Raw genomic sequence first — 16,970 nt, 5'->3', positions numbered from 1 at the left:
CTCCAAGAATTAAGCCTGATCTCGTTAAAAAGAACATTAGTCAGGCTAATAATTTGTTTCTTCTTGCCAAATCTCGTAATCTGCTTCTTCATTCAACTGCAAGTGCTGTGCATTTCCAGAATTCGTAGTTTGCCATATATCACCATCGTGATCAGTCTATTCTACTGCAATTGCAAATCGACTTTAAATAATGCTGCAATATTTGGACTGCTTTGGGCCAAAAGTAATGAAGTCTACAAATCTTATATGGGGCTGCAGTGCACAAAGATTTTGTAGCTCAACATGTGTTCCTGTAACTGGAGATTCAGCAAATGCTGGTCATCAACATGATGTTTAAATTTACTGCGTAAAAGGCATGAAGCTCCAATCAACAATCCTGCTTATGGCAGCAGCTGGCCAGACAGGGACCAACAGATGGTGAATTGTCACCAGGATTTCAGTACCTCATTCTGCGAATATGAATTTTTATACTATGTTCATTTCAGCTCAGATGACCAACCCGTGGTACAATTATAGATATCCTATTTCCATATTTGGCTGGTGTGAGATACCCACACTTTGGCCTGTAAAAACAGCTCAATCAATGCTGGCTGGAGAAATCGGAGGTGAACAATGAGCAACACAAAACTAAGAAAAAAAAGTAAAGTATCGGACACGGAATCAAAATTTCTCAGTTCAGGAGGCTAATCTATGCTAGCTCTTAAAAGTGTTACCACTTAGTGCCATTCTGAACCTCTTTTGCCACCTTCATTTATAAAAATATTTTCCCTTTGTCATTTAATCTCCACCCAAAAGACCTTCGCATGGGTTCCTTTTACCTCAGCCCTTTTCCCTCATCTCTGCATTTGGTAGAAACCTGTTACATGTTAACTTTTTCCAATTCTCACAAAAGGTCATTGATCTGGAAAGTCAAATCTGGTCTCTCTCCATAGATGCTGTCAGACCTTCTGAGTACTTACAGCATGTGTGGTTTTTATTCCTATTATTCTTACTTATTTCAACGGTCGCACACAAACCTTTCAGAGCCTGTTACAACAGACACAAGAGAGCATTTCGTAACTTACAGTTAGTCACAAACAATATTAACAACCAAGTCTTTATTCATTTCCTCTCAATGCCAGAGTTGCTTCCAAAACCTTTTCTTTTTTTTTAAATAATTTTTATTGAAAAATTTTGATTTTATACAACATTGACACAACTTAGTAAAATACCAAAAATAACAATAATATTAACAATCATATACATTCGCCCCACCTCCATGAACAACACAGCATTTTAACAACAACGCAAATTAACACACTATAAAGTTACAGAATAGACACTACAATAGTGCACCCCCCTCCCCACCGGGGTTGCTGCTCCTATTGACCAAGTTACCTATCTCTGAGCCAGGAAGTCCAGAAAAGGCTGCCATCGTTTATAGAACCCTTGTATTGATCCTCTCAGGGCAAATTTGACCTTTTCCAATTTTATAAATCCCGCCATGTCACTGATCCAGGTCTCCACGCTTGGGGGCCTTGCATCCTTCCACTGTAACAGAATCCTTCGGCGGGCTACTAGGGACGCAAAGGCCAGGACACCGGCCTCTCTCGCCTCCTGCACTCCCGGCTCTACCGCAACTCCAAAGATCGCAGTCCCCACCCTGGTTTGACCCTGGATCCAACCACCCTCGACACCGTCTCCGCCACCCCCTTCCAGAATTCTTCCAGTGCTGGGCATGCCCAGAACATATGGGCGTGGTTCGCTGGACTTCCCGAACATCTGGTGCACCTATCCTCACCCCCAAAGAACTTACTCATCCTGGTCCCGGACATGTGGGCCCGGTGTAGCACCTTAAATTGGATGAGACTAAGCCTCGCACATGAGGAGGAAGAGTTAACTCTCTCCAAGGCATCCGCCCAAGTCCAGTCCTCTATCTGCTCCCCGAGTTCCTCCTCCCATTTAGCCTTCAGCTCCTCCACCGACAACTCCTCCACCTCCTGCATTACCTTATAGATGTCAGACACCTTCCCCTCTCCGACCCACACCCCCGAAAGCACTCTGTCCATTGTCCCCTGCGAGGGCAGCAAAGGGAATCCCTCTACCTGTCGCCTAGCAAACGCCTTTACCTGCAGGTATCTGAACATGTTCCCTTGGGGAAGGCCAAATTTATCTTCCAGTTCCCCCAGGCCCGCAAACCTCCCGCCAATAAACAGGTCCCTCAGTTTGCTGATGCCCGCCCTTTGCCACCCCCTAAATCCCCCATCCGTGTTCCCCAGGATGAACCGATGGTTGCCACCCAGTGGAGCCTCCATCGAGCCCCCTGTTTCCCCCCGATGCCGTCTCCACTGTCCCCAGATTCTTAGGGTCGCCACCACCACCGGGCTCGCAGTAAACCTCTTAGGAGAGAGCGGCCACTGTGCCGTTGCCATGGCACCCAGGCTCGTACCTCTACATGACGCCATCTCCATTCTTTTCCACGCCGCCCCTCCCCCCTCCATCACCCATTTACGCACCATTGACACATTGGCTGCCCAATAGTACCCCAGAAGGTTGGGCAGCGCCTGCCCGCCACTATCCCTCCCTCGCTCCAGGAACACCCTCTTCACTCTCGGAGTCCCATGTGCCCACACAAAGCTCAAAATACTGCTAGTCACTCTCCTAAAGAAGGCCCTGGGGATAAATATGGGCAGGCACTGAAAGAGGAACAAGAACCTCGGAAGCACCGTCATTTTGACGGACTGTACTCTCCCCGCCAACGACAATGGCAGCATGTCCCACCTCTTGAACTCCTCCTCCATCTGATCTACAGGTCTGGTGAAGTTATGCTTGTGAAGAGTCCCCCAGTCCCTGGCCACCTGCACTCCCAGGAACATAAAGCTCTCCCTGCTCGCCTAAGCGTGAGCCTACCAATTCCTTCCTCCTGGTCTCCAGGGTGCACCACAAACACCTCGCTCTTGCCTAAATTTAATTTATAACCTGAAAAGGTCCCAAACTCAGCTAGCAACTCCATCACTCCCGGCATTCCAACACCTTTTCTATCACAATTGGTTAAACTGATTTGAAAAATAGCATAACCATCAACCTGATCTAAGCAGGACCACGAAATCAGCTATTTTGTATTACAAGTCTTACATCAAATGCACACTTCCTTATTATCACACTTACTTTGAATATTACAATATGTCTGTCTTGCTTGAAAATTACTTCCAGCAGTTGGTTTTGTAGACTGATTGTGATACATTCCTTTTAGTCCTTTCCATGCTTCCTCCAGGTTTTAAATCCCAGGTTTAGTCTGATTCATTAAGTGACACTGCAGGTGAAGTTTATTTTAGGATTTAAATTTAGTGAAATGAATTTCTCAGCATTGTTGCTTATTTTAAATGCAGGTTTTTTTTTTAAACCTTATGCAACTTTCATTTCCAGTCAGCATGACATAAGTTTTCTCCAAACAAAGTTACAACGTCCTCCCTCAATACTTCCGCCGCCCCTTACAAGGTTTTGGAAAGTTGGCACTTGTGAATACAGTGCATTACATAAAGCTTAATGACGGAAATCTCAGGTGCGATTAGAATAATTTCACTCGAGTTCAAACTCACCTCGCCTGCGTGCGAGCTGACAAGACACTCACCGACTATGAAAAAGGCAAGAACCAAGAATTTGAAAAACCTCGGGGTCCAAGTTATGGAACACAATCTTTAGAACTTCTGTACTTCAGTTAAATTGGCTTGATCATGCAGCTTCACAGCATTCACTTATGAAACCCACATTTCATGCCAATGAATATAAAAAAGATCTTAGAAAGAATTTATAGCAACAGAGATTAGGAAGTAAGGCCTCCGAATCACTGCTTCTCCACAGTTCCAAGCTTCAATGCACAGGGGACAAAATAATGTCAATACCAGTAGCGGAATGTCTAATTCGAATGAACTGGGACTTATTTACATGGAGCTAATTTTCCTACAATTGTCATGGATTTTATTTTTACTTTTTTGTGGTCAATGAAGGTTTTTAAATAAAAAGTAAAGAGGTTCAGCTTCTTCTCAATGGGTCTGCTCCCTGCCCCCCACCTCACTTAACCAAGCCAAAGCCAGTTGAAGTCAAAACCAAGACAGAGCTTTTACTTACGGTGTATTCTAAATACTGAATTAAACAATGCCCTTCACCTATGTATCTTAACAATATAATTAAAGATACTATGAACACTCACCATCCCATTAATTTTTTTGTGGGTATATTTAAGTGAAGGATATTTGCATCGAGTCTGGAACTTGTCCTTATTCAGATGTCGAGTTCCACATCAAACCAAAAGCCTCATCTCTTGGTTATGACACCGCAAATTCACTCACATACAGCCCACTAATATAATTTTCCACAGTTAAATCCAAACAAAAAACAATATCTTTAGCTATTCACAATTACCTATCCGAAAACAGGACAGGAGGGATATAAAACTAAAATTTGAAACCAAGTATTTTCAGTTTAAAGAGATTCTTTATGTAAAGGAATTAGTCATCACATTTATCTAAGAATTAGGATTCAAAAGGTACTTACATATTCCTTTACATTTTTGGTTTTCACAGCCTTGTACGAGTAGTAAGCAGGATACAAGGTCCCAAACACAAGGCTGTTGAAAAAGAAAAATCAGTTAGAAGATATGCAATACACACACATTTAAAAGTAATACACACACATTTAAAAGTAATGATAATTAGCTGTGGTACACAAAGGACAACAGGCTTCTCACTCAGAGGAAAATAATTGGTTACATAGCTTGAGGGGCATCAACTCCACATCAAACACGAGGCAAGCCAAGGAGGCAGACTGTCAACTTGTGCTGTTAGCGCCATTCTGCCCCAGATTCTGCCCCATCTAACCAACTGATCCTCACCATTTAAGAAAACAGAAGCTTTGGAAATTTGTCAGAAACTATTTCCTTTTCAAACAGTTTCATCTCCCACTTCTATCCATCTCGTCACACCAGGAAAATCCACTCACCCTGCTCTGCGTTTTGCCAAACCAGGCTGTCTTGATTCTCTCCCTTCAAATACTGATCTCCCTTGTAAAGTCTCAAATAGATCTTTCTGGACACATGACTTTGTATACAAATCTGTACAGAGACATTTTTCCTAGAATCGCCTTCAGCCAGTTTAGTTCTAATTTAAAGATTGCATCTCCTGGTTCTTTGGGAGGCTAGAAGTTACATTTCCACTTACCCATCAGGTCCGAGACCGAGTATTGTGCACTGCATTGAAATTCAGTGCAGCCATTTCCAAAAATATAATTTTTAATACATGTACAACATTGTTGAAGTAAACAAGTTTCCCGAAACAAAAATAAAGTTAGAAAATTGTGAGCTATTTGCAAGATGACAAATGCATTTTGCAACTACAAGACAGAGTGCTACAGTGACACCATTTTGGCAACATGTAGTCCAGCCATATAAATAATGTAGCTACAAAAGCAGATCAAAGCTGCTGACCCTCACCATTAGAGAAAACAGAATTGTGGTGAGTAACTCACCTCCTGATTCCCCAAAGCCTGTCTACCATTTCCAAGGCATAAGTCTAGAATGTGATGGAACATTCTCCATTTACCTCGATGGGTGTAACTCCAACAACACTAAAGCTCAACATCATCCAAGACAAAGCAACCCACTTGATCAGCACTGCACCCACAACCATAAATATACACTCCCTCCACCATTGGTGCACAGTCGCAGCTGTGTACAATATCTAGAAGCGGCGCTACAGCAACATGCCAAGCGTCCTTCAGCACCTTTCAAACCCGCACCTTTACCACCCAAAACAATTAACATGGAGACACATGGGAACACCACGACCTAAAACATTTCTTTCACCCCACCCCTGCAAGCCCCACATGATCCCATCTTGGAAATGTATCACTGTTTCTTCACCATCACTGGGTCAAAATTCTGGAAAGGCAATTAGGGGTGGGCAATAAATGCTGACCTAGCCAGCAACACTCATCCCATTAAGGAATAAATGAAAATGTGGATATTTAATACCTGCCACCATTGTGTCTAATTTTGCAGTTTTTCTCTTTCAAAGTTTGGAATTCTGGAATAAAGTTATCAGACACCACATAATCGATTCTATCCAGCAGTCGCAAGCATCACTCTGACCTGAATGGTTGGTATGGATATTTACTTGCATTGTGTGAGGCTCCAGATCACCCAATTTACCTTCAGACCAGTGCGTCCACGCCTCATTTCACCTTTCGACCAATGTTTATCACAGTTCCTGCTATGTGCCTTTCCCTCCTTCCCTGGCTCGATGGTGAAAAATGTTTTCAGTGGTTCACAAGTAACGAAAGCAAAGCAGCAAAACTGACCAAAAACAATATTCACCACCTTGACATAACGAAGCTCATATCAGGGTTACAGTACACGAGTTTTGAGAGTACATGATCTAGTTGTTTATTAAATAACCAAAAATCTATGTGGCAAGTAAATAATTTGCTCAACACTAGTTTAAAAACAATGGTTACAAGGAGACACAAACATTTGCCCTGCCTTACTTACCAGCTGTAGGTTTTCACATTATGTCCATAATGTCCATTATGTCCTTATCCAAACATAAAATACAATTTTCTCTAACTGAACTATACTGGACTTCAAAGTAAAAACGCACCATTTGTTGATAAATTGGTGAAAAGCAGACATTACTTATATGGTAAGGAAGAGAGACAATGGCCGGTTTGTTTATGATTTGATATATGCCCATCTGCTTCTGCTCCAAAAATTACAACACGCGGGAGTAATTCACATGTTGACTGGATTCCTCATTCCCAGCAAATAGTTCCGCTCGAGCTATTCAGACATGGAAGATTCCATCTTCAGACCTACACAATTATTTTCAAGTTTTGGTTGATGCAATGGCCTTTCGACATGTTTGCTCCACAAAGCAATACAATATTTGCTACGACCTCAAGACGTGCATCTCTCAAATGACTTTAAAAACCTACAAGTACTCAATTCAAACCCTGCCAATATATAGACATGAGTGCGCACATCTTGTGGACAGACGAATGGCAACTTGCCCAGAAAAACCAGATGGGAACAAAACCAGACTTTCACTGGGGCTTCAGCTAAAACCCAAGTCTTTCATAATGGAAGACTATGCAAGTTAGCACAGTGCTTGCAGACAACAGACCCTGACGTCATTTCTTTTTAAACAAGAGACTGTACTCAGTCAGAAGATTTTGCAAAGCTATCACAAATGCACCCATAAACCTGGATACAACCAGTGGTTCCAGAAAATGTGCGAAATAATAGTTCAACTTCAAATGAACTAAGTGCCATGTACAATTCCACGTGAGAAGACCTTGCTCATGAAAACAGTGCGTAATACCTTGCACATGCAGATTCTCGGTTATGTTAAGCCAATTAAAATTCAGACATTGACATGAGTTGGTTAAAAAAAACTGCATCAATATAAAAAAATTTGCTGCATGTTTAACAATATTTTACGTACACCAGTTGTACCCATACCAGCATCTGAAAACATCTTGTTTTCCTGCTGGGAAAGTTGCCATCGATAAACAGAATTCATGGTGGACGAAAGCCTGGTAAGCAGGCACAATGGACAACACTGGCCTGAAAAATATTACTTCTAGTGTGTTTTGAACCATTTCAAAAATTGTTGCAGCAGTACATTTAAAGTAACCCGATAGCATACGACTAAAATTTGGGGATTATTAAAAGTCAAATTGAACTTACATACAGATCTAAAAATCTACATATCTATCCATCAGGAAAAACTTAATCCATTCCAACTATCCACTTGATTAAAAGCAGAGTTTTTAAGTAATTTACCCGAGTTGCCACAAAGTAATAACCTTTAAACGTGGTTGCACTTTTGTAACAAGGTGTAGTTATATGTAATTTTTCACAGGAGTAAAACACTCTGCAAATAAGAGGCTCATTTTGCACAGCATGGACTCACTTTAAGTGCAAAAATCCTTGATGAAACATGCTTGGCATGTACAAGTATTTAAAGTCAACCAGTGACGACAAAAATTGTGGATTTCAAATAACAAATAAATCAGACACCTCAAGTTAATTCACAATTTGGCCGATTGGAATTCAGTGATGTGCACAATGGAAAGACACACATTTAATTAAGAGCTCTCCGAAAGAAACTTCTTCCTGAGGAGTGAAAGAACGAGCACATGTCCAAACCTTCCCCTTCCTTGCTCCTCTGGCTCAGCCGAGACAGCATACAGACTGCTTTTCTAAAAATAATCTTGGCCAAAATCCTAACAGATAACACAGTAAACAGGAGGCAGCAAGTTGGATCCAACACCTCAAAGAGAAAACATAGGATTTCCTGATTTTAATCAAGAAATTTTACTGCTGTAATCTCATTTATGCAGCTCTAATTTGTACACTGGATGTAATATCCAGTAAACTAGTAAATATGCCACCCCAAGTAATCAAAACAATAAATCTTTATACATCAGCGCACAGCAATTTAACAAAATCTAGTCCACAGAATAACAGGCATTTTTAGTTTGCTGATGAAATTAACTCTTGAAGTGCCCATCAAGTTTCTGCCAACCCACCGAAAGAGCACCCCACTAGTTCCAACCCCTGGTCCTTTCCATAACCCCACCTAACCTACACATCTTTGGACATTAAGGGGCAAGTTTAGCATGACCAATCCACCTAATCTGCACATCTTTGGACTGTGGGAGGAAACAGCAGCATACGGAGGAAACCCACACACACAGACAAGGTGAGAAAGTGCAAACTTCAGTCACTCACAGCCTGAATTGAACCCGGATTCCTGGCACTGTGAAGCAGCAGTGCTAACCACTGTGCCACAATGGTACTCGTGAGCTAAATACAACAACCTTAACAGGTGTGGAATTACATATCTGATCAGTAAAAAGTTGGCTATTTGGAAAGAAAGGAAATGATGAAAGGAGTGAATTGCTTCTATCATCTGGTTGTGGAGGAGGGGATTAACAGTTCGAATTGTTGGAATCTGATATAAATACCAGGTAAGGATCAGATGAGACACAACTAAGAAAAACACAAGATACTGGAATTGCTCAGCAGAGGGAGAGAGAGAGAGAGAGAGAAAATCACTCAACGTTCAGCATTGAGTCAACGCAAAAAATTTTCACTCTTGCGCTCTCCACAGGAATTGTATTTTCTATTTTTATTTTTGATTAACAGGCCCCATTCTTCTTTGTGGTCATGGATACGCAACTCGCTAAGAAAGTTCTCCATGCCATGGATGCAGGTTAGCACTTGCAAAAATCCTCACAGCAAATTCCAGCTTTTAATTTTCACACGAATAACACAAAGCAGAAGCATCTCTCCAAAGACAGACCAGAAGAAGAAGCATAAAAGCTACAAAGTGAATTTTCTGAATTTGTTCCAAATATGCAACCAGATTTGAACCTTCAACATGGTTGGAAGTCCCACTCACTGCACTGGTTATTGCGGCGTAATCCCCGATACTGGCAAAGTGCAATATGTCTTCAAAGCAACTCAAACGGCTGCAGTGCCTTGCTCTGATATGAAAAACATTTGAAGCCAGCCTCAGCCTTGCAAAACATGGCTGCACCTCGAGTGTGCCGAGAATTGGACATGATACTCCATCTCGGGCCGAATTAGTGTTTCAATCGGTTTAGCAATAACTTCCTTGCTTTTGTACTTTTTTGTGTGGTGCTGTAGCACAGTGGTTAGCACTGTTGCTTCACAGCACCAGGGCCCCAGGATCAATTCGCGGCCTTGATCACTGTGCGGAGTCTGCACGTTCTCCCTGTATCTACATGGGTTTCCTCCAGATGCTCCGGTTTCCTCCCACAAGACCACAAAGACGTGCTTGTTAGGTACATTGAATATTCTGAATTCTCCCTCTGTGTACCCGAACAGGCGCCGTAGTGTGGAGACTAGGGGCTTTTCACAGTAACTTCATTGCAGTGTGAATGTAAGCCTATTTGTGACAATAAATATTACTATAGATTTCATAGAATTTACAGTGCAGGAGGCCATTCGGCCCATCGAGTCTGCACTGGCTCTTATAAAGAGCACCTTACACAAGCCCACACCTCCACCCTATCCCCGTAACCCATTAACCCCTCTTAACCTTTTTGGATACGAAGTGTAATTTAGCATGGCCAATCCACCTTACCTGCACCTCTTTGGATTGTGGGAGGAAACCGGAGCACCCGAAGGAAATCCACGCAGACAAGGGGAGAACGTGCAGACTCCACAAGTCAGTGACCCAAGCCGTGAATCAAACCTGGGACGCTGGAGCTGTGAAGCAACTGTGCTAACCACTATGCTACCGTGCTGCCCTATTATTATTCTATGAAGCCAAAGGTGAACGAATAACACTCATTTGCAGGCATCGACGAGGCTCCAAATATTAAGCTGGATCTTTTGGATGCAAGGACACGGATCGGTTTTGAATTCTTTTTTAATTTGCCAAACAAACTGATTATTGAACCCCAAATTAACTCAAAAATAGTTCCATGTATCTTTAAATGTCATTCAAAAATTTAAAACAGGTACTAGAGTGAGGTTTAAATACTTATTTGTGATAAATCCATTCCAGCTGCATGGATCAATTTTACGAAGTCAACGTTTTTAAATGTGAAATAAGTTTTAAAACATTTTTCAAATTAAAGGAGCACTTTAAAACATTCCGCAGCTTCATCGTAAATTTTACATTTGAAATGCAAATCAGGTTAGTCAAAATTCGAGGGAAATAAACACTTAGTAACATGGTGTAATTTGTGCCAGAATCATCAATTCCACTCAAAGCAGAAACTCTGCCCTCCAATTTCAGCAATATAATTAACATACCAACAATCTGCCTTAAACTTCAATGTCACAGAAATTTTCTACTTTGATTAGGTTTCAGCCATCGATCCAATTAGCTAGAAAGCCGTTGAAGGTAGAGCGAAACGTACGTCGCCATTGAAAGCATATTGAACGCTCTCCTTCATTGGCAGGGGTTACAAAAGTAAGGACATAATATTGTAATTGTATAAAACACTAGTCAGGCTACAACTGGAATATTGTGTGCAATTCTGGTCACCACATTACAGGAAGGACATTATTGGTCTGGAGAGAATGCAGAAGAGCTTTACAAGAATGTTGCCAGTGCCAGGAAAGTATACGTTCAAGGAGAGATTGGATAGGTTGGGGTTATTTTCCTTGGAACGAAGAAGGAAGAGGGATGACTTAATTGACGTGTTCAAAATTATGAGGGGAAGAGATAGAGGGGACAAAATTAAATTGTTTCCCTTGGTAGAGAATTCTAGAACCAGGATATGTAGATTCAAGATAAGTGGCAGAAAGTGTAGAGGGGACACGAGGAAGAACTTTATTATGCAATGGTAGTGGGAATCGGGAATTCACAGCCCGAGTTGGTGGGAGAGGCAGAGATCCCAAACTCTTTTCAAAAGTACCTGGATCTGCACCTTAAGTGTTGCTATAAACTACAGGGCAATGGACTGTGTGTAGGAAGGTGGGATGAGAAAGATTAGACATTCAGCCAACTGAGCTAACCGAATCATTCCTTTACCTCACTGTCTCCACTTCCATTGTGAATACTCACCACCAACTCCCACACCTGCAGTCCTACAGCTCTGACACCCCTCTCCCCGAAAGGACTCCATCCCATTTTTTTTACTTTCTCCATTTCTGTTACATCTGTTGTTATGTCACTTTTGAAAATGGAGCTTCTAACATTGGTTTTTCCCTAATCAGAGCCCCCACCCATGGTTGACAAAGCACAACAGGGTTCAACCCATATCCCAAAGCCTGGCCCTCACCCCTCCCACCCAGAACCATGATAGGATACCCTTGTTCCCACTTTCCACTCCACTAGCCTTCACATTGCTCCCCCCCCCCCAGGTGATCCCATGGCCCATTCCTCCATCATGCCAACTCCCCACCCACTTCCTTGCAATTGCAGAAGGTACAACACTTGCCCCTTTAACTCCTCCCTCCTCACCACTCCAAAGCTCAAACACTCCTTTCATGTGAAGCAGTGTTTCACTTGCACTTCCTTCAATTTAGTTGCATTCACTGCTCCCAATGTGGTGTCCTCTACATGGGGGAGACTAAATGCAGACTGGGTGGCTGTCTTGTGGAACATGTTCACTCAGTCCACAAGCATGACCCCAACCTTCTTGTTGCTTGCCATTTTTACTTAGCACCTTGCTCTCATGCTCACATATCTGTCCTTAGCCTGTTGCAATGCTCCAATGAAGCCACCTCCGGCGCAAGCAGGAGGAGCTGCATCTCATCTTCCACGTTGGGCACGTTTCAGCCCTCGGGGCTCAACACTGAGTTTGGCAGATTTAGGTTGTGACCTTTCTCCTCCATTTTAAAGCCCTTACTTTAAATATCCCACAAGTGCGCTGCCTCAAGGCAAACACTTCCCTCCTCCTCCTCCCACACCAGACCATCTGTCTTTTGTTTTTAAAATGTATATGGTTCGCTGTCATCTCTCACAGCTACACTTGGATATCTAACACATTGTCCCTTGCTTCAGTTCTGACGAAGAGGTTAAACACCAACTCTGCTTTCTTTCCTCAGATGCTCAGTTTTTTCAGCATCCTGTGTTTTTATTTAAAAATATCTATTCCTTTAAAAAATAGAAACAATTGGAGGTTAAAAAGTAATACATATTTAAGAACATTATGACCAGACATCAGGCTTAGTGTGGATGTAATAAGAACATAAGAACTAGGAGCAGGAGTAGGCCATCTGCCCTTCATGCCTGCTGTGCCATTCAATGAGATCATGGATGATCTTTTGTGGAACCGGCTCCACTTTCCAGCCCGAACACCATAACCCTTTATTCTTCAAAAAACTATCTATCTTTATCAAACATTTAATTAAGGAGCCTCAACTGCTTCACTGGGCAGGGAATTCCATAGATTTACTCTGGGTGACAAAGTTCCTCCTAACCTCATTCCTAAATCTACTTCCTCTTATTTTGAGGTTATGCCCCCTAGTTCTGCTTTCACCGACCAGTGGTGCCCACATCTATTCTATCTATTCCCTTCATAATTTTATATGCTTCTATAAGATCCCCCTGCATCCTTCTAAATTCCAACAAGTACAGTCCCAGTCGACTCAACCTCTCCTGGTAATTCAACCCCTTCAGCTCTGGGATTCACCTCATGAATCTCCTCTGCACACACTCCAGCACCAGCACCAGCACGTCCTCTCTCAGGCAAGGAGACCAAAACTGAACACAATACTCCAGGTGTGGCCTCACTAACACCTTATACAATTGCAGCATAACCTCCCTAGTCTTAAACTCCATCCCTCTAGCAATGAAGGACAAAATTCCATTTGCCTTCTTAATCACCTGTTGCACCTGTAAACCAACTTTTTGCGAATCATGCACGAGCACACCCAGATCTCTCTGCACAGCAGCATGTTTTAATATTTTATCATTTAAATAATAATCCCTTTTGCTGTTATTCCTACCAAACTGGATAACTTCACATTTGTCAACATTGTATTCCATCTGCCAAACCCTAGCCCATTCACTTAACCTATCCAAATCCCTCTGCAGACTTGCGGTATCCTCTGCACTTTTTGCTTCACCACTCATCTTAGTGTCTGCAAACTTAGACACTTTGCACTTGGTCCCCAACTCGAAATCATCTAAGTAAATTGTAAACAATTGTGGGCCCAACACTGGTCCCAGAGGGACACCACTAGCTATTCTTCAATACCCACTCTTTGCTTTCTATTAATTAACCAATCCTCTATCCATGCTACTACTTTACCCTTAATGCCATGCATCTTTATCTTATGCAGCAATCTTTTGTGTGGCACCTTGTCAAAAGCTTTCTGGAAATCCAGATATACCACATCCATTGACTCCCCGTTGTCTACCGCACTGGTAATGTCTTTTAAAAAATTCCACTAAATTAGTTAGGCACGACCTGCCCTATATGAACCCATGCTGCGTCTGCCCAATGGGACAATTTCTATCCAGATGCCTCGATATTTCTTCCTTGATGATAGATTCCAGCATCTTCCCTACTACCGAAGTTAAGCTAACTGGCCTATAATTACCCACTCTCTACCTACCTCCTTTTTTAAACAGTGGTGTCATGTTTGCTAATTTCCAATCCACTGGGACCACCCCAGAGTCTAGTGAATTTTGGTAAATTATCATTAGTGTATTTGCAATTTCTCTAGCCCAGGGGTGGGCAAACTACGGCCCGCCAAAGGTCTTTATGCGACCCACCAAGATCAGGTCATTAAAAAAAAAAAATTTTTTTAATTTTAAGGTTAATGGGAGGGGGGAGGGGGGGGGCTGTTGGGTTACTTACTGGTATAGGGTGGATACGTTGACTTGAGTAGGGTGATCATTGCTCGGCACAACATGTTTGCCCACCCCTGCTCTAGCCATCTCTTTTAGAACTCAGATGAATTCCATCAAGATCAGGGGACGAGTCTACCTTCAGCCACATTAGCTTGTCCATCACTATCTCCTTAGTGATAATAATCATCTCAAGGTCCTCATAATAAACCATTTTAACAATTAAATAATAGTGAATACAAAGAACAAATCTAAAGGAATGAATCGAAGAGGAAACACTCTTTCGCTGATAAAAAGAATGACATAACCTGGTTTAGAAGGTTCTAATCCATAGAATCCCTCCAGTACAGGAGCTGACCATTCCACCCATCGAGTATGCACGACCCTCTGAAAGAGCACCCTACCACGCTCACTCTCCCCTGCCCTATCCCCACAACCCCACCCAACCTGCACATCTTTGGACAATTCCAGTTTTATTTCACAAGATCAAAAATATTGCAGGATGTTTCTCCAGTTGTCCCCGGGGTGGAGAATGGACGCGGGTTGTTGGGGGACCGAAGCTTCTGTGAGAAGATCAGGAAAGTGATTGAGGAGAACGTAGGATCTAACTGTACTGGGGAAGTATGGGAGGCACTGAAAGTGGTAGTGAGGGGGAGGCGATATCGTTTTAGGCCAAGCTGGATAAAGAGAGGGCGTAGTTTCAATGGCTGATAGAGAAGACGTTGGAGGTAGACAGGAGGTACGAGGGGGATGCAGATCTGGCCCTTTTGGACAGGAGGGAGGGAGCCATTTTGCAGGGCAGCATTCAGGTACTTGTGGGTGCAGGTGGCGCAGGATGGTTGGGGGGGGGGGGGGGGGGGGGGGTCCCGTAGGTACAATTTGAAATCTGACTTGGCCAGGTGGGACAACCTCCAGATGCCATTGGTGGGCCGGGTGCAGGTAATTAAAATGTATGTGCTGCCATGATTTTTGCTTTTATTTCATGCCTACCTATCTTCTTTTTACCAAAGGCATTCTTCAAGGAAGTGGACAAATCTGTCACCTCGTTCTTTTGGGGGGGGGGGGGGGGGGGGGGGGGAGGATTATTCTTAATTCATTATGACATTAGATTTTTAAAGTTTTGTTGATTCTGTATTAGAATGATTATTTTGTTAAAACCTTTTATAATCATTAACATTACAATGTACTTCATATTGGTGTGTTAAATAGTACTGTAATATACTTGTTAGTAAGCTCTAGTCTTCAGCACACAGGATAAGAGCCCACTGCTCTTGTTTTTTTCTGCAAGTGGGAAGATAAGAACATGCCCTCCTCCCCTTCCAGGACACACATAATATCCAGGTATCTTGGCCAACAAATTATATAGCAAGCTACCTGAAAGGTAATATCTCTTAATAGCCGCCTCCCTTGGGGCGAAGACATGATTCGCTTTCTTTGAAATGAGTGACTGTGAAATGACTGCCTTGAACTCACGGGAGGACGATTGTTTAGAGCAGGGGTGGGCAAACTACGGCCCGCGGGCCGCATGCGGCCCGCCAAAGGTATTTCTGCGGCCCACCAAGTCATTAAAAAAAAAAAAAAAAATTTTTAAAAAAATTTTTTTTTTTTTTTTTTTAAGGTTAATGGGGGGGGCTGTTGGGTTACTTACTGGTATAGGGTGGATACGTTGACTTGAGTAGGGTGATCATTTCTCGACACAACGTCGAGGGCCAAAGGGCCTGTTCTGTGCTGTACTGTTCTATGTTCTATATGAGGCGCCCAGAATCATAACCGGGTGAAGTAATTATTTTACTTAATATACTATGCGGCCCTTTGTGAATTGTGAATTTCTGAATGTGGCCCTTGCACGGAAAAGTTTGCCCACCCCTGGTTTAGAGTGTACTCCGATCTCGGGTAGTCTCCATGTGGGGCTCGGGTTCTAATCCATTTCAGCACAACTAACCTCATTTGGCATATAAGCTAACATATCATTTGCTTCTCTAATTGCTGCTGTACCTGCATGTTAACTTTGTGATTTGTGTACAGGTAAAGCCAGAATTTATTAGTATAATTTTACAGGAAATGCCGCTTTAGAACATAGAACAGTACAGTTCGGCCCTCAATGTTGTGCCGAGCTTTGTCCGAAACCAAGATCAAGCTATCCCACTCCCTGTCATTCTGATGTGTTCCATGTGCCTTTCCAATAACCGCTTGAAAGTTCCTAAAATGTCCGACTCCGCTATCACAGCAGACAGTCCATTCCACACGCTAACCACTGAGTAAAGAACCTACCTCAGACATCCCGCCTATCTCCCACCCCAAACCTTATAGTTATGCCCCCTTGTAACAGCTACATCCACCTGAGGAAATAGTCTCTGAACGTCCACTCTATCTATCCCCCTCATCATCTTATAAACCTCTATTAAGTCGCCTCTCATCCTCCTCCACTCCAAAGAGAAAAGCCCTAGCTCCCTCAACCTTTCCTCATAAGACCTATCCTGCAAACCAGGCAGCATCCTGGTAAATCTCCTTTGCATCCTTTCCAATGCTTCCATATCCTTCCTATAGTGAAGTGACCAGAAATGCACACAGTACTCCAACTGTGGTCTCACCAGGATCATGTACAGTTGCAGCATAACCCCGCAGCTCTTAAACTCACGCCCCCATTAATAA

The 16,970-nt window shown here is 42.7% G+C and overlaps 1 protein-coding gene across 1 annotated transcript in view; it reads right to left on the bottom strand.

The window, feature by feature from the left end:
• reep3b (receptor accessory protein 3b) overlaps positions 1 to 16,970 on the bottom strand; it is a 126,071-nt gene that overhangs the window by 63,123 nt on the left and 45,978 nt on the right. Inside the window, exon 2 of the mRNA XM_038821780.1 lies at positions 4,534 to 4,606. Within this exon, the coding sequence (XP_038677708.1) occupies positions 4,534 to 4,606 (73 nt within the window). The remainder of the gene's footprint in view (positions 1 to 4,533; positions 4,607 to 16,970) is intronic.

The sequence above is a fragment of the Scyliorhinus canicula genome, chromosome 16 (genome assembly GCF_902713615.1).
Source record: "Scyliorhinus canicula chromosome 16, sScyCan1.1, whole genome shotgun sequence".
Taxonomy (NCBI): Eukaryota; Metazoa; Chordata; class Chondrichthyes; order Carcharhiniformes; family Scyliorhinidae; genus Scyliorhinus; species Scyliorhinus canicula.
Note: the sequence above shows the minus strand (reverse complement) of the source record. Positions and strands in the feature narration are given on the sequence as shown.